Consider the following 17,861-nt stretch of genomic DNA (forward strand, 5'->3'; position numbering starts at 1 on the left):
ACAAGCTCAAGTTTGCTGTCATGGAGATGGGAGGTACCTGTTCAGAGAAATATTGAAATACTAGTCTAAAGGAGACAGAGAGATAGGTCAACTTCCAGACACTGCTGTTTTCGGCTGAAAAACCCTAATTCTCTATGCTTTTCACAAAATGCAAACTCCCATACTGGGAAGCAGCCTGTTATTTCTTTACCACATGGCCTCCAACTGTTCTTTCTTATATTTCACAGTGACTAGAACTGCATAAATTATTCAACAAATGCCAACTCGAGTACTGTAACATTTCATCATTACCTTCTCTGACATGTTCCAATGTTTGGTTATATAGTTATATCATTGCACATTCATTTGGCTTTGTTGCCTTCCTGCAATGCATTGGTTGGCTATACTTAGTATCAAATCTACTAACATTTCAAATCTTTCATTCAGCTTCATGGTTTACTATTCCAACTGCATTCATGAAGTGCAAATATCAATTATATTTCCATCCCAAGTGTGGCACTTCACAACCTTTTCCATTAATTTGCTATAGCACAGCCCTTCTGCATTTTGCATTGCTCATTCCATGATTTCTGAACTGCCTCCTCCAATTCCATTGTCCCTTCTATTTATAGGAAGGTGGAAACACGAGAAAGGCCATTTAGCCCTTCAAGTCTATTCAACCATCCCTCTGAAATGACCTAGCAAGCCTGCAGTTCAGGGTGATGATGGCTGGGTGGCAAATTCTCCAGTCATGCCTTCATCCCATGAAATGACATGTTCTTTATAAAATCCCCAAAGCATAATTTTTATATTCCTCTCTGAAGTACTTAGCCAACTGCTCTTAAATGCAGTAAGTTTTTGAATGAAGGTCATGAGTATCAGTAACAATAACGCCTGAGATAACCCACTCATTCTGACGTAATTCAACAACCGGTTGTTTCCTGTATCTAACTAGATTTTAAAAAAATATATAAAGACTAGACGATAAGTAGGTCTGGGACTGTCTCCAGCTTCGCTCTGTGGATCAACGCATATTAATAGAAAAAGTGGGGCATCCGATCTGCTTCATGAATTTCAAATGAAGGTACTTTCCCAAACGTACAAAACATTGTCACTGGGGAGGAATCACGGAAACATCAAGAATGATATTAGAACCAGGAACAACTAGTCAAAGCAATCCGTCAAACCACCATAAATCTACAGGCAATCAAAACGAAAAGGCCAATCGCACCCACTAAGACAGGAGAGGCTGCCTGCTGGGCCGCCCTAAGTTAGTGAAGGGGGGAAGGAGAGCAGTGCCCGCGGACATTGACCCAGGGAAGGAAGGGAGAAGCCGGCCGGGCAGTACCCTCTCCCCCCCCCCCCCCCTTTAGTCGGACCGGGTTCGGGAGCACAGTCCATCAACTCCGAGCTGAGCCGAGTCGAGCCGGTGTCACTCCGGTTCAGATCAAGCGAGCGATGGCGGCGCGACCGGAGGAGGCCATTTTCCACAGAGCCCAGTGCAGGCGCTTCAAGGGCCTGACCAAAGGTGAGAGGAGAGAGGGAGAGAGAGGGTAGGGGGTGAGGGGAAAGAGAGGGAGGGGGAGGGAGGGGAGAGGAGAGGAGAGGAGAGGAGAGGGGGGGAGAGGAGAGGAGAGGGGGGGAGAGGAGAGGAGAGGGGGGGAGAGGAGAGGGGGGGGAGAGAGAGAGAGAGAGCGCGCCTTCGAGGGGAGACGGGGGCTATTCTCCCGGGGACGCGCCTCGGAGTGGGACATGGGCGCTTCTTGCGGGTGCGCGCCTCGGTGCGGGACGGACGGAGCGCTTCGTACGGGTGCGCGCCTCGAGACGGATTGGGGGGGGCCGTCGCAAGTGCGCGCCTGAGCGGGAGTGTCGCGGTCGGGCGGAAGGTGTGGGGGCGCGTGCCCGCCGGTGTGTTTTCCCGCCCTCTCCGGGTTGTCCGTTGGGGGCGAGAGCGTGATGTCTATCTCTGTATCGATCGGTGTCGGGTTACTGCCGGCGTGCACCCCTCACAGATACATAGGGAAATAAATATTTATTTAGATGTGAGGGAGCTAGCCGCACTAATGTGTCGGCAAGTTGTCGCCGACCCAGAAACTTTTCCCGGAGTGAGGGCCGGGAGACGGCTGTCAGCGTCCATCAAATTGGTATTTCTCAGTGCAACAGGATTAATATGGTAGGACTCATGGATTAGGGTTCACCACAAACTATAGAGTCAGAGAGATGTACAACATGGAAACAGACCCTTCAGTCCAACCCGTCCATGCCGACCAGATATCCCAACCCAATCTAGTCCCACCTGCCAGCACCCGGCCCATATCCCTCCAAACCCTTCCTATTCATATACCCATCCAGATGCCTCTTAAATGTTGCAATTATACCAGCCTCCACCACTTCCTCTGGCAGCTCATTCCATACACGTACCACCCTCTGTGTGAAAAGTTGCCCCTTAGGTCTCTTTTATATCTTTTTACTGTTTGTTAATTTTCCCAGACACACTCCAAAGACCAGCAACACACGAATTCAAACAGTAAAGGCAGTAACTGTGGTGTTAGTCTCTCTGTCTCCTACACTGACCTCACCATGTGCTTCCTTTTGTCTGTAGCCCTCCCTTTTAAAAACTGCTGCTTTTTGACTTTTTTTTTCCAAAGTTCCAAAACAGTGCAACAGCAAATGAAACAGTAAGTGCTGGCTCCTGGATTTCGGGGAAATTATCTCCCAACACCTAAAAAAATCTCAATAAAGGAGGAGCTGTTACAGCCAGAAATTTTTCCCATCTTCCATCTTGGATTAGCCAGAATCCTCATCTATTTATTTCGGTAGAGTCCTACAGCACAGAAACAGACCCTTTGGTCCCTAACAAATGTAATCCCAAATTAAACTAGTCCCACTTGTATGAATTTGGCCCATTGTTCCTCTAAACCTTTCCTACTCATGTCCATGTTCAAATGCATTTCAATGTTCTAACTGTGTCTGCCACTTTCTCTGGCAGTTCATCCACACCACCCTCTGCGTGATAATGTTGCCCCTTTTAATTTTTTTCCCACTCACCTTAAATGTTTGCCCCCTAGTTTTGGACCTCCCCACCTTATTGATGCCCCTCATGATTTTACAAACCTCAACCTTCTACACTTTTGTGAAAAACATCCCATCCTAGCCAGCCTTGCCTTATCATTCAAACCCTTGAGTCCTGATAAATCTTGTCTGAACCATCTCCGGTTTAATAATATCTTACTTAAAGTAGGGTGACCAGAACTGTACACAGTATTCCAAAAGTGACCTCACCAATGTTTTGTACAACCTCAACATGATGCCCCAACTCTGGTGCTCAATGTTCTGAGCATTGAAGGCAAGTGTGCTAAATGCCTTCTTAATCACCCTGTCTACCTGTGACACAGCTTTCAATCAACTGTGAACATCAACCCCTTTATCTCAGTTTGACAACACTATCCAGGGCTCTACCATTAACTATACAAGTTCTGCCCTTGTTTGTTTTACCAAAATGTAATGCCTCACATTTATCCAAGTTAAACTCCATTGTCACTCCTCAGCCCTTTGGCCCAGTTATCAAGATCCTTTGTAATCTTAGATAACCTTCCTCACTGTTGACTATATCTCCAATTTTGGTGTCATCTGCAAACTTAGTAACCGTTCCTCTTAAAATCTTATTCAAATTATTTATAAAAATGTGGAAAGCCATTGGTCAGGCCTCCAGGCCAAAAAAAACCCTCCACCACTATCCTCTGTCTCTTACCGTCAAACAAATTTTGTGACCACTTGTCAAGCTCTTCCTGAATCTCATGTGATCTAACTTTACTTATCAGTTTACCATGCAGAACCTTGCAAAATCTTTACTAAAATCCATGTGGACAACATTACTGCTCTGCCCTCAATCTGTTTGGTTACATCCTCAAAACAATCAAGTTTGTAACACATAATTTCCCATGCACAAAGCCACGCTGACTATCCATAACTGGTCCTTGCCTCTCCAAACGCAAGTAAATCCAATTTCTCAGAATCCCCTCCAAAAACTTACCCACCACTGGTGTCAGGCACGCGGTCTGTAGTCCCAGGCTTCTCTTTACACCCTTTCAGAAGTAATGGCACAACATTTATCGCCCTCCAATTCTTCAGCATCTCATCCAGGCAATATCTCTGCTAGGGACCCTGCAGTTTCTTTCCTAATTTCCCACAAATTTCTGAGATACACAAGATCAGGTCCCAGAGATTTATCCACTTTTATGTTTTTTTAAGATCTCCTTCATCTTCCGTAATGTGGATTGTTTTCAAAAACATCAATATTTATTAACTGAAGTTTCCTAATCTTCATGTCTTTCTCCACAGTAAAAACTGACACAAGGTATTTATTTATTATCTCCCATCTCTTCTGGTTCCACACATTGATAACCTTGTTGATCTTTAAGGGGCCCTATTCTCTTCCTAGTTGCTCTTTTGCTCTTAATGTACATAAAGAATCTGTTTGGACTATCCTTCACCTTATCTGCTAGGCTATTTCATGTCCCCTTTTCACCCTCTTAAAAATACCTGTACATCCTTTATACTCTTCAAGAGATTCATATGATCTCGGTGGTGTATGTCTAACATATGCTTTTTTTTAAATTTTTGACCAGAGCCTCAAAATCTGTATAACTATGAGTATCTGTCTCTTTATTCTCACTACTACTAAGGATTACCCCCACCCCATTCCCGACTGGTTTAAAAGGCTCCAGAATAGAACTAGAAAATCTCCCTGCCAGGATATCAGCATCCTCCAGTGAAAACCATCCCTTTGAAAAAGTCTCTTCTGCCCCAGATGCGATTCCAATGATTGAAAAATCTGAATCCCTGCTCCCTACAACAGCTCTTCAGCCTTTGATTTATCAGCCCTATTTTCACATTCCTGCTCTTAATAGCACATTGTGCAGGTTTTTAATCAGAGGATTGATCATGATTTCTGATCACCTGATACCTTCAGCTTTTCCTCCCCTCTATTAATAAAGGTTGGTACACCTTTGGTTCAACATTTTCCTTGCTGGTGGTTTCCCTTCCTTCTGAACCTCTCCCCTCCCCTGTGGTGATCCTTGAGTTAAACCACCTACAGCCATCCTTTTCTAATGAGAGGAACAGCCTTATGGTCTGGTAGGATTCTGGCATGCTTATCTAAAATGGGGTCGGTTAACTCAGTTGGCCAGACGACTGGTTTACGCTGCAGAGCTAACACCAATCGTGTGGGTTCGATTCCAGTATTGGCTGAGATTACTGTTCACCCAACCCCTTCGAAGTGTAGTCATCCTCAGGTCAAACCAGCCCCCTCTCTTTTCTTTCCCCTTCCCCTCTCTTTTCTCTCCCTCACCCTACCCCAGCACCACACTCTCGCTTTCCTCTTCCACCCCTCAACTCGCTCTCTTTCCTCTCCCCTCCCAACTCGCTCTCTTTCCTCTTCCCCCCTCAACTCGCTTTCTTTCCTCTCCACCCCCCCAACTTGCTTTCTTTTCTCTGCCCCAACTCTCTCTCTTTTCTCTTCCCCTTCCCACCCCCCACTCTCTCTCCTTCCTCTCCCCAACCTCCACTCTCCCTCTTTTCTCTTCCCCTCAGGAGAGGACAGCCCATGGTCTGACTTGGCTGGTGGTCTGCCTGCAATTGTGTCATAAGTTAGAATCAAGAGTTCAAAACTGAAGGTGGGAGGAATTTAGATTCCACCAGTAAACTCACCGAGGTTGCACCAATGACTAATAGCCACAGCCAAAAAAGCCAGACACAATCATAGAGATATACAGCACAGAAACAGACCCTTTGGTCCAACTCATTCTTACCGACCAGATATCCTATATAAATCTAGTCGCATTTACCAGCATTTGGCTCATATCCCTCTAAACCTTTCATATTTATATCCCCATCCAGATGTCTTGTAATTATACCAGCCTCCACAACTTCCTCTGACAGCTCATTCCATACTCGCTCCACCCTCTGCTTGAAAAGGTTGCCCCTTAGGTCCCTTTTAAATCTTTCCCCTCTCACCTTAAACCTATGCCCTCTAGTTTTGGACTCCCCACAACCCTGGGGAAAAGACCTTGCCAATTATCCTATTCATGCCCCTCATGATTTTATAAACCTCCGTAAGGTCACCCCTCAGCCACCGACCCTCCAGGGAAAACAGCCCAGCCTATTCAGCCTCTCCCTACAACTCAAACCCTCCAACCCTGGCAACATCCTTGTAAATCTTTTCTGTATCCTTTCATGTTTCACAACATCCTTTCTATAGGACTTTAAATTCCTTGTGAGTTATCATAGAACTTTGGAGCAAGAGAAAGAGACATTCCTGATGAAGGGCTTATGCCCAAAACGTCAATTCTCCTACTCCGTGAATGCTGCCTGACCTGTTGTGCTTTTCCAGCACCACATTTTTTGATTCTGAGCAGTAGTAAACTATTTGGCCCTTTGAACCTGCTCCACATCTCAGTAAGATCACGGCTGATTTGGTTGTAGTCTCTGCCCCGCTTTCCTGTGCTCCCTATAACCCTTGACTCCGTTGTTGATCAAGGATCTATGTAACTCAGCCTTGAGTACCTTCTGTGGCCCAGCTTCCACTTTACCAGAAATGACAATTCCACAGAATAACAACTCTCTTGAGGAAAATTCTCATCAGCTCCAAGATGTTGCATTTTCACTACCTGAAAAGACTAAGAGAACAGATATAGTTGTCATTTTAAAAAGGGCATTGAATGTATACTTCTGTGTATAGGTTCAAGGTCAGCTTCTTCCCTGCTGTTAGTAACTGCTGAATGGACCACTCTAACTTCAAATGATGTTGATCTTGCTAGTATTGATCTTATTTTATGCGCCTCCTGTTGGGCGTAACCGTGTATGCCTTGTTCTGTCTATGATGTGGAGGTACTGGTGTTGGACTGGACCGGACTGATGTGGACAAAGTTAAAAATCACACGGTACCAGGTTCTAATCCAACAAGGTCTTTTTGAAAGTACAAGCTTTCGGAGCACTGCAACCTAACGAGGGAGCAGCATTCCCAAAGCTTGTACTTGCAAATAAATCCTATTGGACTATAACCTATGATCTGTATGTCTTTGTTTGCTATGATCTGCCTGTATTGCTCGCAAAACAAAACTTCTCACTGTACTTAAGTACGTGACTACAATAAATCAAATAAAAAGAATGTAAGGATACCCTGAAAGCTTTCCCAAACAAATACAACATCCCCACCAACACATGGGAATTGCTTGCTTTAGAACGCACAAGCTAAGAAGAAGCACTAAAATAAAACTAAGAACAGTGGATACTGGAGATCTGAAACAAACAAGGGAAATTGCTGGAGAAGCTCAGAAGGTCTGGCAGTATCTCTAGAGAAGGAAGTGGTCATGCTCTAAAATTGTTAAACTTGATTTTGAGTCCTGAAGACTAAGGTGCTGAAGTGGAAGATGAGGTGCTGTTCCTCCATCTTGCATTGAACCTCGCTGGAGCTCTGAAGCAGGCCTGAGACAGAAATATTGGCATGGGAACAGTGTTCTGTTGAAGTGGCAGGCAACCGGACACTCAGGCTATTCTTAATGACAGAATGCAGACGTTCTGTGAAATAGTCACCTGCAATTTGTCTCCCCAGTGAAGTGGAGAAAGCATTGTGAGGAGTGAATACAGTAGGTTACATTAAGTGAACTGCAGGTAAATCATTGCTTCACCTGGAAGGTGTGTCCAGAGTCTTGGATAGTGAGAAGGGAGAAGAGGTGTCAGCAAAGACAGTTCCAGAAAATAAGTCTTCTTGAGAAAAATTCTCTTCATCTCCACAACCTGAAGTGGAAGCCGAGTGTGAGCAATAGAAAGAGCGTACGGAATCCAGAGCATCCCATCAATCTGGCTCCTCAAACACTGCCTGCCCCACCTGTGGCAGGACTGGACTATTCAGCCTTCTCTGAATCCCACCACCCTGGAGTGCAACAAGTAACTCTGAACTCCGGGGGACTGCCAAAGAAGAAGGAAGATATATGTTCTGAAACAAAATTTGCAGATGTGTGTGAAAGAGATGGGGAGAAACTAATGGAATCACTCTTGCTCTTGCTCTCTGAGAGAATATAAAGGTGGATAAATCTCCAGGACCCGATCTAATGTATCCTGGAATGTTGCGAGAATTAAGGGAGGTAATTGATACAACCCTTGCAGAAATATTTGCATATCTATCTATAGGTGACGTTCCTGATGACTGGAGGTGGCTGATGTTGTATCTTTGTTTAAGAAAAATGGTAAGGAGAAACTAGCTAACTATAGACCTGTGAGTTTGATTTTGATTGTGGATACATTGTTGGAGGTGATTTTAAAATATAGCATTTATGGATATTGAGAGAGGTAGAAATTGATCAGAGATAGTCAGCATAGTTTTGTGTGAGGAAAATCATGTCTCACAAACTTGATACTGTTTTTTGAGGAAGTTACCAAAAGAATTGATGAGGGGAGAACAGTATACATTGTTTACTTGGACTTTATTAAAGCCTTTGACAAGGTTCCGCATGGTAGACTAATTAGTAAAGTTAGGTCACATGGGATTCAAAAGTGAGCTTTCCAATCAGAAACAGCAAGAGACAGTGTGATGGTGGAGCAGTGCTTTTCAGACTCTAGGCCTGTCAACAGTGGTGTTCCATAGGGATCAGTTCTGGGTCCTCTTTTGTTTGCAATTTGTATGAAAGATTTGGAGGAGAACATAGAAGGCATGGTTAATAAGTGTGGACAAAACCAGAATTGGTGGCAGAGTAGGCAGTGAAGATGGTTTCCTAAGATTACAAAGGGATCGTGATCAAAGTGTCAATAGGCTGAAAGATGGCAGATGGAGTTCAATCTGGATAAATGCGAGGTATTGCATTTTGGTATAACAAACAAGGATAGGGCTTATACAATTAATGTCGGGCCTTGGGTAGTGTTGTAGAATAGAGGGACCTAGGAGTGCAGGTACATAATTCTCTGAAGTTGGCTTCAAGGAGAGACAAGGTGGTTAAAAAAGCTTTTAGCCAGCTTGCATTCATTGCTCAGACCTTTGAGTTTAGGGGGTGGGAAGTCATGTTGAGGTTGGACTGGACATTGGTGAGGCCTTTTTCTGGAATACTGTGTTCACCGTTCTGTTACAGGAAGATTATTATTAAGCTGGAGAGGGTTCAGAAGAGATTTAGCAGGATGTTGCTGGGTATAGAAAGTTTGAGTTATAAAGAAAGGCTGGATAAGCTGGGACTTCTTTCACTGGAGCTGACCTTATGGAAGTTTATAAAGTAATGAGAGGTACAGAGATTTAATGGTAGTTATCTTTTCTCTGGGATAGGGGATTTCAAGACTAGGGGGCACAATTTTAAGACGAGAGGAGAGAGATTTAAAAATGATATGGAGGCACTTTTTTGCACAGAGGATGGTTTGCATGAGGAAATGAAGTTTCTGAGGAAGTGGTAGATGTGGGTACAGTTACAACATTTAAAAAAACATTTGGATAATTACATGAATAGGAAGGTTTGGGGGGGTATGGGCCAGGAGCATACTAGTTTAGATTGGGATTATGTTCGGCATTGACTAGTTGGACAGATTGGTCTGTTTCCATGCTTTATGACTCAATGAAAGGGAAAGCTAACTTTTATACCTTATGAGGTAAAAACAATGACTGCAGATGCTGGAAACCAGATTCTGGATTAATGGGGCTGGAAGAGCACAGCAGTTCAGGCAGCATCCAAGGAGCTTCGAAATCGACATTCATCAGGAATAAAGACAGTGAGCCTGCAGCGTGGAGAGATAAGCTAGAGGAGGGTGGGGGTGGGGAGAAAGTAGCTTGGAGTACAATGGGTAAGTGGGGGAGGGGATAAAGGTGATAGGTCAGGGAGGAGAGGGTGGAGTGAAGAGGTGGAAAAGGAGATATGCAGGTAGGACAAGTCCGGACAAGTCATGGGGACAGTGCTGAGCTGGAAGTTTAGAACTAGGGTGAGGTGGGGGAAGGGGAAATGAGGAAACTGTTGAAGTCCACATTGATGCCCTGGGGTTGAAGTGTTCCGAGGTGGAAGATGAGGCATTCTTCCTCCAGGCGTCTGGTGGTGAGGGAGCAGCGGAGAAGGAAGCCCAGAGCCTCCAGGTCCTCGGCAGAGTGCAAGGGGGAGTTGAAATGTTGGGTCACGGGGCACTGTGTTTGATTGGTGCGGGTGTCCTGGAGATGTTCCGTAAAGTGCTCTGCTAGGAGGCGCCCAGTCTCCTCAATGTAGAGGAGACCACATCGGGAGCAACGGATACAATGAATGATATTAGTGGATGTGCAAGTAAAACTTTGATGGATGTGGAAGGCTCCTTTAGGGCTTTGGATAGAGATGAGGGAGGAGATGTGGGTGCAGGTTTTACAGTTCCTGCGGTGGCAGGAGGAAGTGCCAGGATGGGAGGGTGGGTTGTAGAGGGGCGTGGACCTGACCAGGTAGTCACGGAGGGAATGGTCTTTGTGGAAGGCGGACCTCTGGGACACCCGGACACAGGCCGCCTACTTGCGGAACGTTTCAGAGAACACCTCTGGGACACCCGGACCAACCAACCCAACCACCCCGTAGCTCAACACTTCAACTCCCCCTCCCACTCCACCAAGGACATGCAGGTCCTTGGACTCCTCCATCGCCAGACCATAGCAACATGACGGTTGGAGGAAGAACGCCTCATCTTCCGCCTAGGAACCCTCCAACCACAAGGGATGAATTCAGATTTCTCCAGTTTCCTCATTTCCCCTCCTCCCACCTTGTCTCAGTCAAATCCCTCGAACTCCGCACCGCCTTCCTAACCTGCAATCATCTTCCTGACCTCTCTGCCCCCACCCCACTCTGGCCTATCACCCTCACCTTGACCTCCTTCCACCTATCGCATTTCCAACGCCCCTCCCCCAAGTCCCTCCTCCCTATCTTTTATCTTAGCCTGCTGGACACACTTTCCTCATTCCTGAAGAAGGGTTTATGCCTGAAACGTCGATTATCCTGCTTCTTGGATGCTGCCTGACCTGCTGCACTTTTCCAGCAACACATTTTCAGCTCTGATCTCCAGCATCTGCAGTCCTCACTTTCTCCTTCAATAAGGGAACAACATTTGCTGTTCTCCAGTCTTCTGGCACTACTTCTGTTGACAATGATGTCATAAAGATCAAAGCCAAATGCTCTGCAACCTCCTCCCTGGCTTCCCAGAGAATCAAGAGGATAAATCCCATCCGACCCAGGGGTCTTATCTATTTTCAGATCTTCCAAAATTGTTAAAACCTCCTTTTTGTCAACCTCAAACCCAACTAATCTTGTAGCCTGTATCTTTGTATTGTCACTAACATTGCCCTTTTCCAATGTGAATTCTGACGAAAGGTATTCATTAAGTGCTTCTCCTATCTCCTCAGATTCCACACACAACTTTCCACAACTATCTTTGATTGGCCTTAATCTTAGTCATTCTTTTATTCCTGATTTACCGATAGAAAGCCTTAGGGGTTTCCTTTATCCTATCCGCCAACAACTTCTTGTGTCCCCTCCTGGCTCTTATTAGCTCTCTTTTTAGATCTTTTCTGGCTAACTTATAACTCTCAAGCCCCCTAACTGAGCCTTCACGCCTCATCCTGACATAAGTCTTCCTCTTCCTCTTGACAAGAGATTCAACTTCTTCAGTAAATCATGGCATCTTCTCGTGACAACTACCTCGCTGCCTGATAGCTATATACTTATCAAAGATCTGCAGTAGCTGTTCCTTGAATAAGCTCCATATTGCAATCCCTTTTCCATCCCCTGCAGTTTCCTTCCCCATCCTATGCATCCTAAATCTTGCCTAAACCCATCATAATTGCCTTTCCCCCAGTTATACCTCTTTCCCTGCGGTATATACCTGTAGCTATTGTAAACATAATGAAATTATGGTCACTATCGCCAAAGTGCTCACCTACCTTCAAATCTAACACCTGGCTGAGTTCATTCTCCAGTACCAAATCCAACATGGCATTGCTCCTTGTTGGCCTGTCTACATTTTGTGTCAGAGTTGAAAAATGTGGTGCTGGAAAAACACAGCAGGCCGGGCAGTATCCGGGGAGCAGGAGAATCGACGTTTCGGGCACAAGCCCTTCTTCAGGAATGAGGAAGGTGTGCCAAGCAGGCTGAGATAAAGGGTAGGGGGGAGGGAATTTGGGGGAGGGGCGCTGGGAATACGATAGGTGGAAGGAGGTGAGGGTGATAGACTGGAGAGGGGGTGGGGGTGGAGAGGTCGGGAAGAAGATTGCAGGTCAAGAGGGTGGTGCTAAATCCAGGAGTTGGGACTGAGATAACGTGGGGGGAGGGGAAATGAGGAAGCTGGAGAAATCTACATTCATCCCGTGTGGCCTCCAAGCCCTCTGCTTCTTCCTCTCCCGCCGACCCAACCAGTACCCTTCCACTGACCCCCCTCCTCTGACTGACTGAACTGGTCCTCACTCTTAACAATTTTTCTTTCCAATCCTCCCACTTCCTCCAAACCAAAGGAGTAGCCATGGGCACCCGCCTGGACCCCAGCTATGCCTGCCTCTTCGTCGGATATGTGGAACATTCCATCTTCCGCAGCTACACTGGCACCACCCCCCACCTTTTCCTCTGCTACATTGTATTGTATTGGCGCTACCTCGTGCTCCCACGAGGAGGTTGAACAGTTCATCCACTTTACTAACACTTTCCACCCCGACCTCAAATTTACCTGGACCGTCTCAGACTCCTTCCTCCCCTTCCTAGACCTCTCCATTTCTATCTCGGGCAACACAGACATTTACTACAAACTGACCGAATCCCACAGCACGCTTGGCACACCAGCCTCATTCCTGAAGAAGGGCTTGTGCCCGAAACGTCGATTCTCCTGCTCCTCGGATGCTGCCTGGCCTGCTGTGTTTTTCCAGCACCACATTTTTCAACTCTGGTACTCCAGCATCTGCAGTCCTCACTTTCTCCTACATTTTGTGTCAGAAAACTCTCCTGCACACATTGAACAAAAACTGACCCATCTAAACTACTTGAACTGTAGTATTTCCAGTCAATATTGGGGAAGTTAAAGTCCCCCATGACAACTACCCTGTTACACTCACTCCTATAGAGAATCATCTTTGCTATCTTTGGATTTCAGGTATCCTTTGATACCTGGATTTCAGAGGTTTAAATTATGAGGGGAGTTCATAGAAATTAAGCCCGTTTTCTTTAGAATTTAGAAGGTTAAAGGGTGAGCCAGTCAAAATGTACAAGATAATAACAGGAGAATACAGCACAGATAAAGGTAAACTATTCCAACTAGTTGGGATTCAAGAATAAAGGCTAAGAGTCTGAGAATTTGGACCAGACTCTTCAGGAGAGATGTTTTAAGTATTTCTTTACACAAAGGGTCGTAGATATTTAGGACTCTTCCACAAATGACAGTGGATGCAGGATCAATTGTTAATTTTAAATCTGGGATAGACCAATTTTTGTTAAGCAAACGTATTAAGTTTTATGGTTCAAAGTCAGGTATATGGAGTTAGGCTACAGATTAGCCATTATCTTGTTGAATGGTGAAACAGGCTTATGGGGCTGAATGGCCTACACCTGTTCATGTCCATTACAGAAAAGAATTAATAATAATTGATTAGTAGCTGCCAGACTTTGTTTAAATTTTAAACAGGCAAGTGAACAACATCACCTATTTTGTTGAGGTGCAATCAGTACAGTGCGTATAACATGTTTCCATCTGCAAAGAACCCAACTTTGCATATTCGTATATGTCTCTACCTGTACATAGAAGTGTGTCACATTGCAACTTGACTGATGATCTTAACTTGGTTGTCAGCACACTGAAGGTTATCCTGCAAATACTGTTGCATTACAGAATTTCATCTAACGTTGGATGCTGTAGCATATTTTGGTGGATTGTATCAAGCAGCATATTTCTTAGGCTGTTCTCAACAACAGAGGTATTGACTGTAGCCAGCTAGCCTGCATTTGCAAAACTCGCAACTGTTTTCAAAATTAATGTAGTTTTGCAAAGACAAAATGTCTTTTTTCAGCAATACAATTTTATTTGTTTCTGTATCCGATTTAACATTGAGAAGGAGGATGAATTCAAACTTTCCTATTTATTTTCCAATCCTTTAATTTGTTAGCTAAGTTCTGTTGTTCACCAAGATGCTCTCTTGTTCCTGAAATTTGTTAGCTTATGACTTCAACAACTTTTAGGAAAACATTTTGTCAGGTCAAAGGTGCAGGGAACATAACTAATTGGGCATGAGATGCCCTGCTTCAACAATTACAGCTCATTTACTGAACTTTGGTCATAATATAACAGAAGACCCTATTAGAAATTCGGCATTGTATTGAATTGTGTAGCTACTCCATAGCAAAAGTCTTTGTGAAGTTCTGTAAATGGAATGAATTCAAAAGATTTTAAGCACAGCCTAGCTGTTTTGCTGGCTTTTAGAAAGAATTTGGCTGACATTTGTGTAAGTTCCTATAATTTCTTCTTTTTCCAAGTCCCTGTTTAATTCTTTTTAAAAATTTATATAATTAACTCCCAGTATCTTATCTGGTAAAACATTCCAAATCACAGCAAATCCCTGAGTGAAAATATTTATTCTCATTACTTACCTAGGAAGTGTTTTTAAATCTATTACTTTGATTATTGAGCCACATGACAAGTTTCTTTTTCTCTATTTGCTTAGCACTTTGGAAACCTCCTGTTGTGTTGCCTGTTCAAATGAAGGCCATCCTAATTTTTTGCAAATCCTATTCATAACTGGTATTCCTTCTTTACTGGTAAACCTCCTTAAACACTTTCTAATTCCTTTTTGTATCTGTTGTGGTTCTGTTCGCCGAGCTGGGAATTTGTGTTGCAAACGTTTCGTCCCCTGTCTAGGTGACATCCTCAGTGCTTGGGACCCTCCTGTGAAGAGCTTCTGTGATGTTTCCTCTGGCATTTATAGTGGCTTGTCTCTGCCGCTTCCGGTTATCACCGGAGGAAACATCACAGAAGCGCTTCACAGGAGGCTCCTAAGCACTGAGGATGTCACCTAGACCGGGGACGAAACGTTTGCAACACAAATTCCCAGCTCGGCGAACAGAACCACAACAGCGAGCACCCGAGCTCCAAATCTTCTCCCAAACCTTTTGTATCTTTCCTGAAGGTGGTGCTCAGGAAACTGTATAATTCTGTTTTGCTACAGAGAATGGAAAATACAGACATGTGATTTGGTCCATGAAGATATTTATGTGCCAAGTGCCTCTCTTCCCACTTTCTTCATCTAACTCCATCATATTTATCAATGTGGCTAAGATATTTGCCTCAGTTCTTTGCAGAATGAAATTCCATCTTCTCATCACTCTCTGGATCAAGCTGTTGCTTCTGAATTTCCTACTGAATTTATAGGTAACAACCTTATATTTATGCTTCTAGATCTGGTTTCATTTGCAAATATATACACCTCTATGTTTACATTTTTATCTTAGACCTCAGTCAGGTCACTTCTCAATATTTTCTTTTCAGAGAAAAGAACTGTAGCCTCTTCACTCTTTCCTGATGAATATGTCAACCAAATAGCTCACTAAAACCCAAACATTGAGACAATTACAAAGTGGTATTTCCAAATTAATACATCTGAGTCTGAAAAAGTTTACTGAACTTTTTCAGAAGACAATCTTTCTGCTTTGGCAATTACTTTAATCTAATCTTTAAATTGAGATTGAGAAACTTTCATTGGAAAAATATTGCATGATTTTATCATTGAGTGTAGGATGTTTCGTGTTTGTTTGTTGTTTGTTTTCTCAATCTCTCACTAACCAGAGCAAGAACTCCAGCTTAAACAACTCATTAAAGGTGAGAATCATTATTAGAGGCAGTAAATGTGAATCCCGGTCAAATAATTAAGGATCATGCTTCATTTTATTCATTTGTCTGCTTCTATTTGTACCTTATGTAAATTCATAATTTTGTGCTCCTTCACAATGATCAAACATCAAAGTCACAGCCACATCAGTTACATGACATGGGAGAAAGAAATTACTGGAGCATTGGGTGGACACAATTCATATTATTGCAATTTTAATATTGCATTATTAAAAAGCCTGGAAATTAGATGTTGAAATTTATTTGAAACTTCCCAAAATTGAATAGTGATTTCCACAGATTAAGTCGGGACTGGACCTTGTTCCTCCCAGTGCCTCCGCACCAGCTTTGCCCTAGAATATGTTCCGTGTATTGATTATTGTTTATTATGTTTAGTATGTAACCTTAGAGATGTTATGCTTCACAAAACATTGACACGTCCATATCTAGGTTTTAATTCCTTTTTCCATATGTCTGCCTAATTTTTAAAAAATAATTTATAAAATTAACTTCCAGTATCTTAACAGGTTAAACATTCCAAATCACAGTAACTCTCTGAAAATATTTCTTCTCATCTCTTACCTAGAAAGTGGTTTGAAATCTATTACTTCTCATTATTGAGCGACACGGATTGTTCACAGTCTTAAGTCCCTGTTTAAGGAAGAATGCGGATGAAGGAGGACAGAGTAGGTTTTCAAGACTAATATCTGGAAGGGAGGGGGGTGGTGTTTAATGAGTAACATTGAGCACTGCTCCTTCATCAGGTGGTTACACCGGCATTTCCAAATCATGAAAGAGAGAGTGCGTGTGCGTAAGTGTGTCAAGTATGTGCGAGTGTGATGGGGTGTAAACCTGTGAGAGGGAGCATGCATGGGTTTGAGTGTGGAGCATGTGTATATGAAACCTTGTGTATGAGAGAGGGTCTGCGTGAGTGTCCTCATTTGAACAGATCCTGTGTATGCATAGGGCTTGTCTGTACAGGATGGCTGTTTTAATATGTTTCTAGCGGGAGCTAGAGAAGTGTAGCATCATGAGGTTATCCAGGGGTTTGTGGTAGAGTGAGGTGCTGAGGTGTCCATCCTTGATGGTGATGCAGCTGTCCAAGAATGAGACAAATACTAAATTTAAACAATTAAGCGTCGCATTTCAAGTGATGTGACAAAGATCCTAAACTATAAAAAAAAAGCTTAAATCAGCTTACTATAACATTCCTGACATTTCAGTTTCCAAGCGTCCACCAACTATGGAAAGTCTTCAGTAATTTTTAAAATTTACTGGTGGGACAGGGACATCCCTGGCTGGACCAGCATTTTTCGCCTGTCCTTGAGAAGGTGCTGGTGAGCTGCCTTCTTGAGCTGCTGTAGCCCATATGCTGTCCATACCAGCAGATACCATGCTTCCAATTTCTAGGGCACAGATCTTTGTAGTGGAAGAGAGACAATCTGGCTGAGTAACCCTCTTGATGACTTGTTAATGGCTACCTTAATCAGGCCCAGAAGCAGCTGCACAAGTAAGGCTTCAGATCTACCCAATGGCACTGTGCGGTCATTGATCAAGAGCATGGGACTGAAATACAACCAGAAATTGAGGAGCAATACCTTCAGATAATAGAGAGGGCTGCAACTTCACACACACACACACACACACACACACACACACCACATGATGTAAAAACAAATAACTTAACCAGGAGTAATGAAAGAATAGGAGATGCTGCAAGTTAAAACATGGGCAGCAGAGTTTAGGATGAGCTCTGTTTTACAGAAGGTAGAATGAGGGATATCAGTCAGATGCAAGTTGGAATAGGAAGTCCAGAGACATGGAGCTTAAATTAATGAAAATACATAAATTAGGGCTTCAGCAGTGATTAAGCCGAAACAGGTGAAGTTGTGTGATGCCACAGGGGTGAAAATAGGCAGTCTTAGTGATTAGACAAATGAGGTTAGAAGTGCATCTTGAACTTGTGACCAGACAAGTGTGTTGCCAGGAAGAGAGGTGGAATTGGTATCTAGGGAACAGACTTTGCAGAGAGGCTAAAAAGATAATGG

General features: G+C 43.7%; 1 protein-coding gene across 1 annotated transcript in view; it reads left to right on the plus strand.

Moving 5' to 3' along the window:
- The first annotated feature begins 1,332 nt into the window (after positions 1-1,332).
- The window catches only part of cpped1 (calcineurin-like phosphoesterase domain containing 1), a 190,865-nt gene continuing 174,336 nt past the window's right edge, over positions 1,333-17,861 (plus strand). The window contains exon 1 of the mRNA XM_072560124.1: positions 1,333-1,507. Within this exon, the coding sequence (XP_072416225.1) occupies positions 1,438-1,507 (70 nt within the window). The 5' untranslated portion in view covers positions 1,333-1,437. The remainder of the gene's footprint in view (positions 1,508-17,861) is intronic.

This window comes from Chiloscyllium punctatum, chromosome 40 (assembly GCF_047496795.1).
Source record: "Chiloscyllium punctatum isolate Juve2018m chromosome 40, sChiPun1.3, whole genome shotgun sequence".
Classification (NCBI taxonomy): domain Eukaryota; kingdom Metazoa; phylum Chordata; class Chondrichthyes; order Orectolobiformes; family Hemiscylliidae; genus Chiloscyllium; species Chiloscyllium punctatum.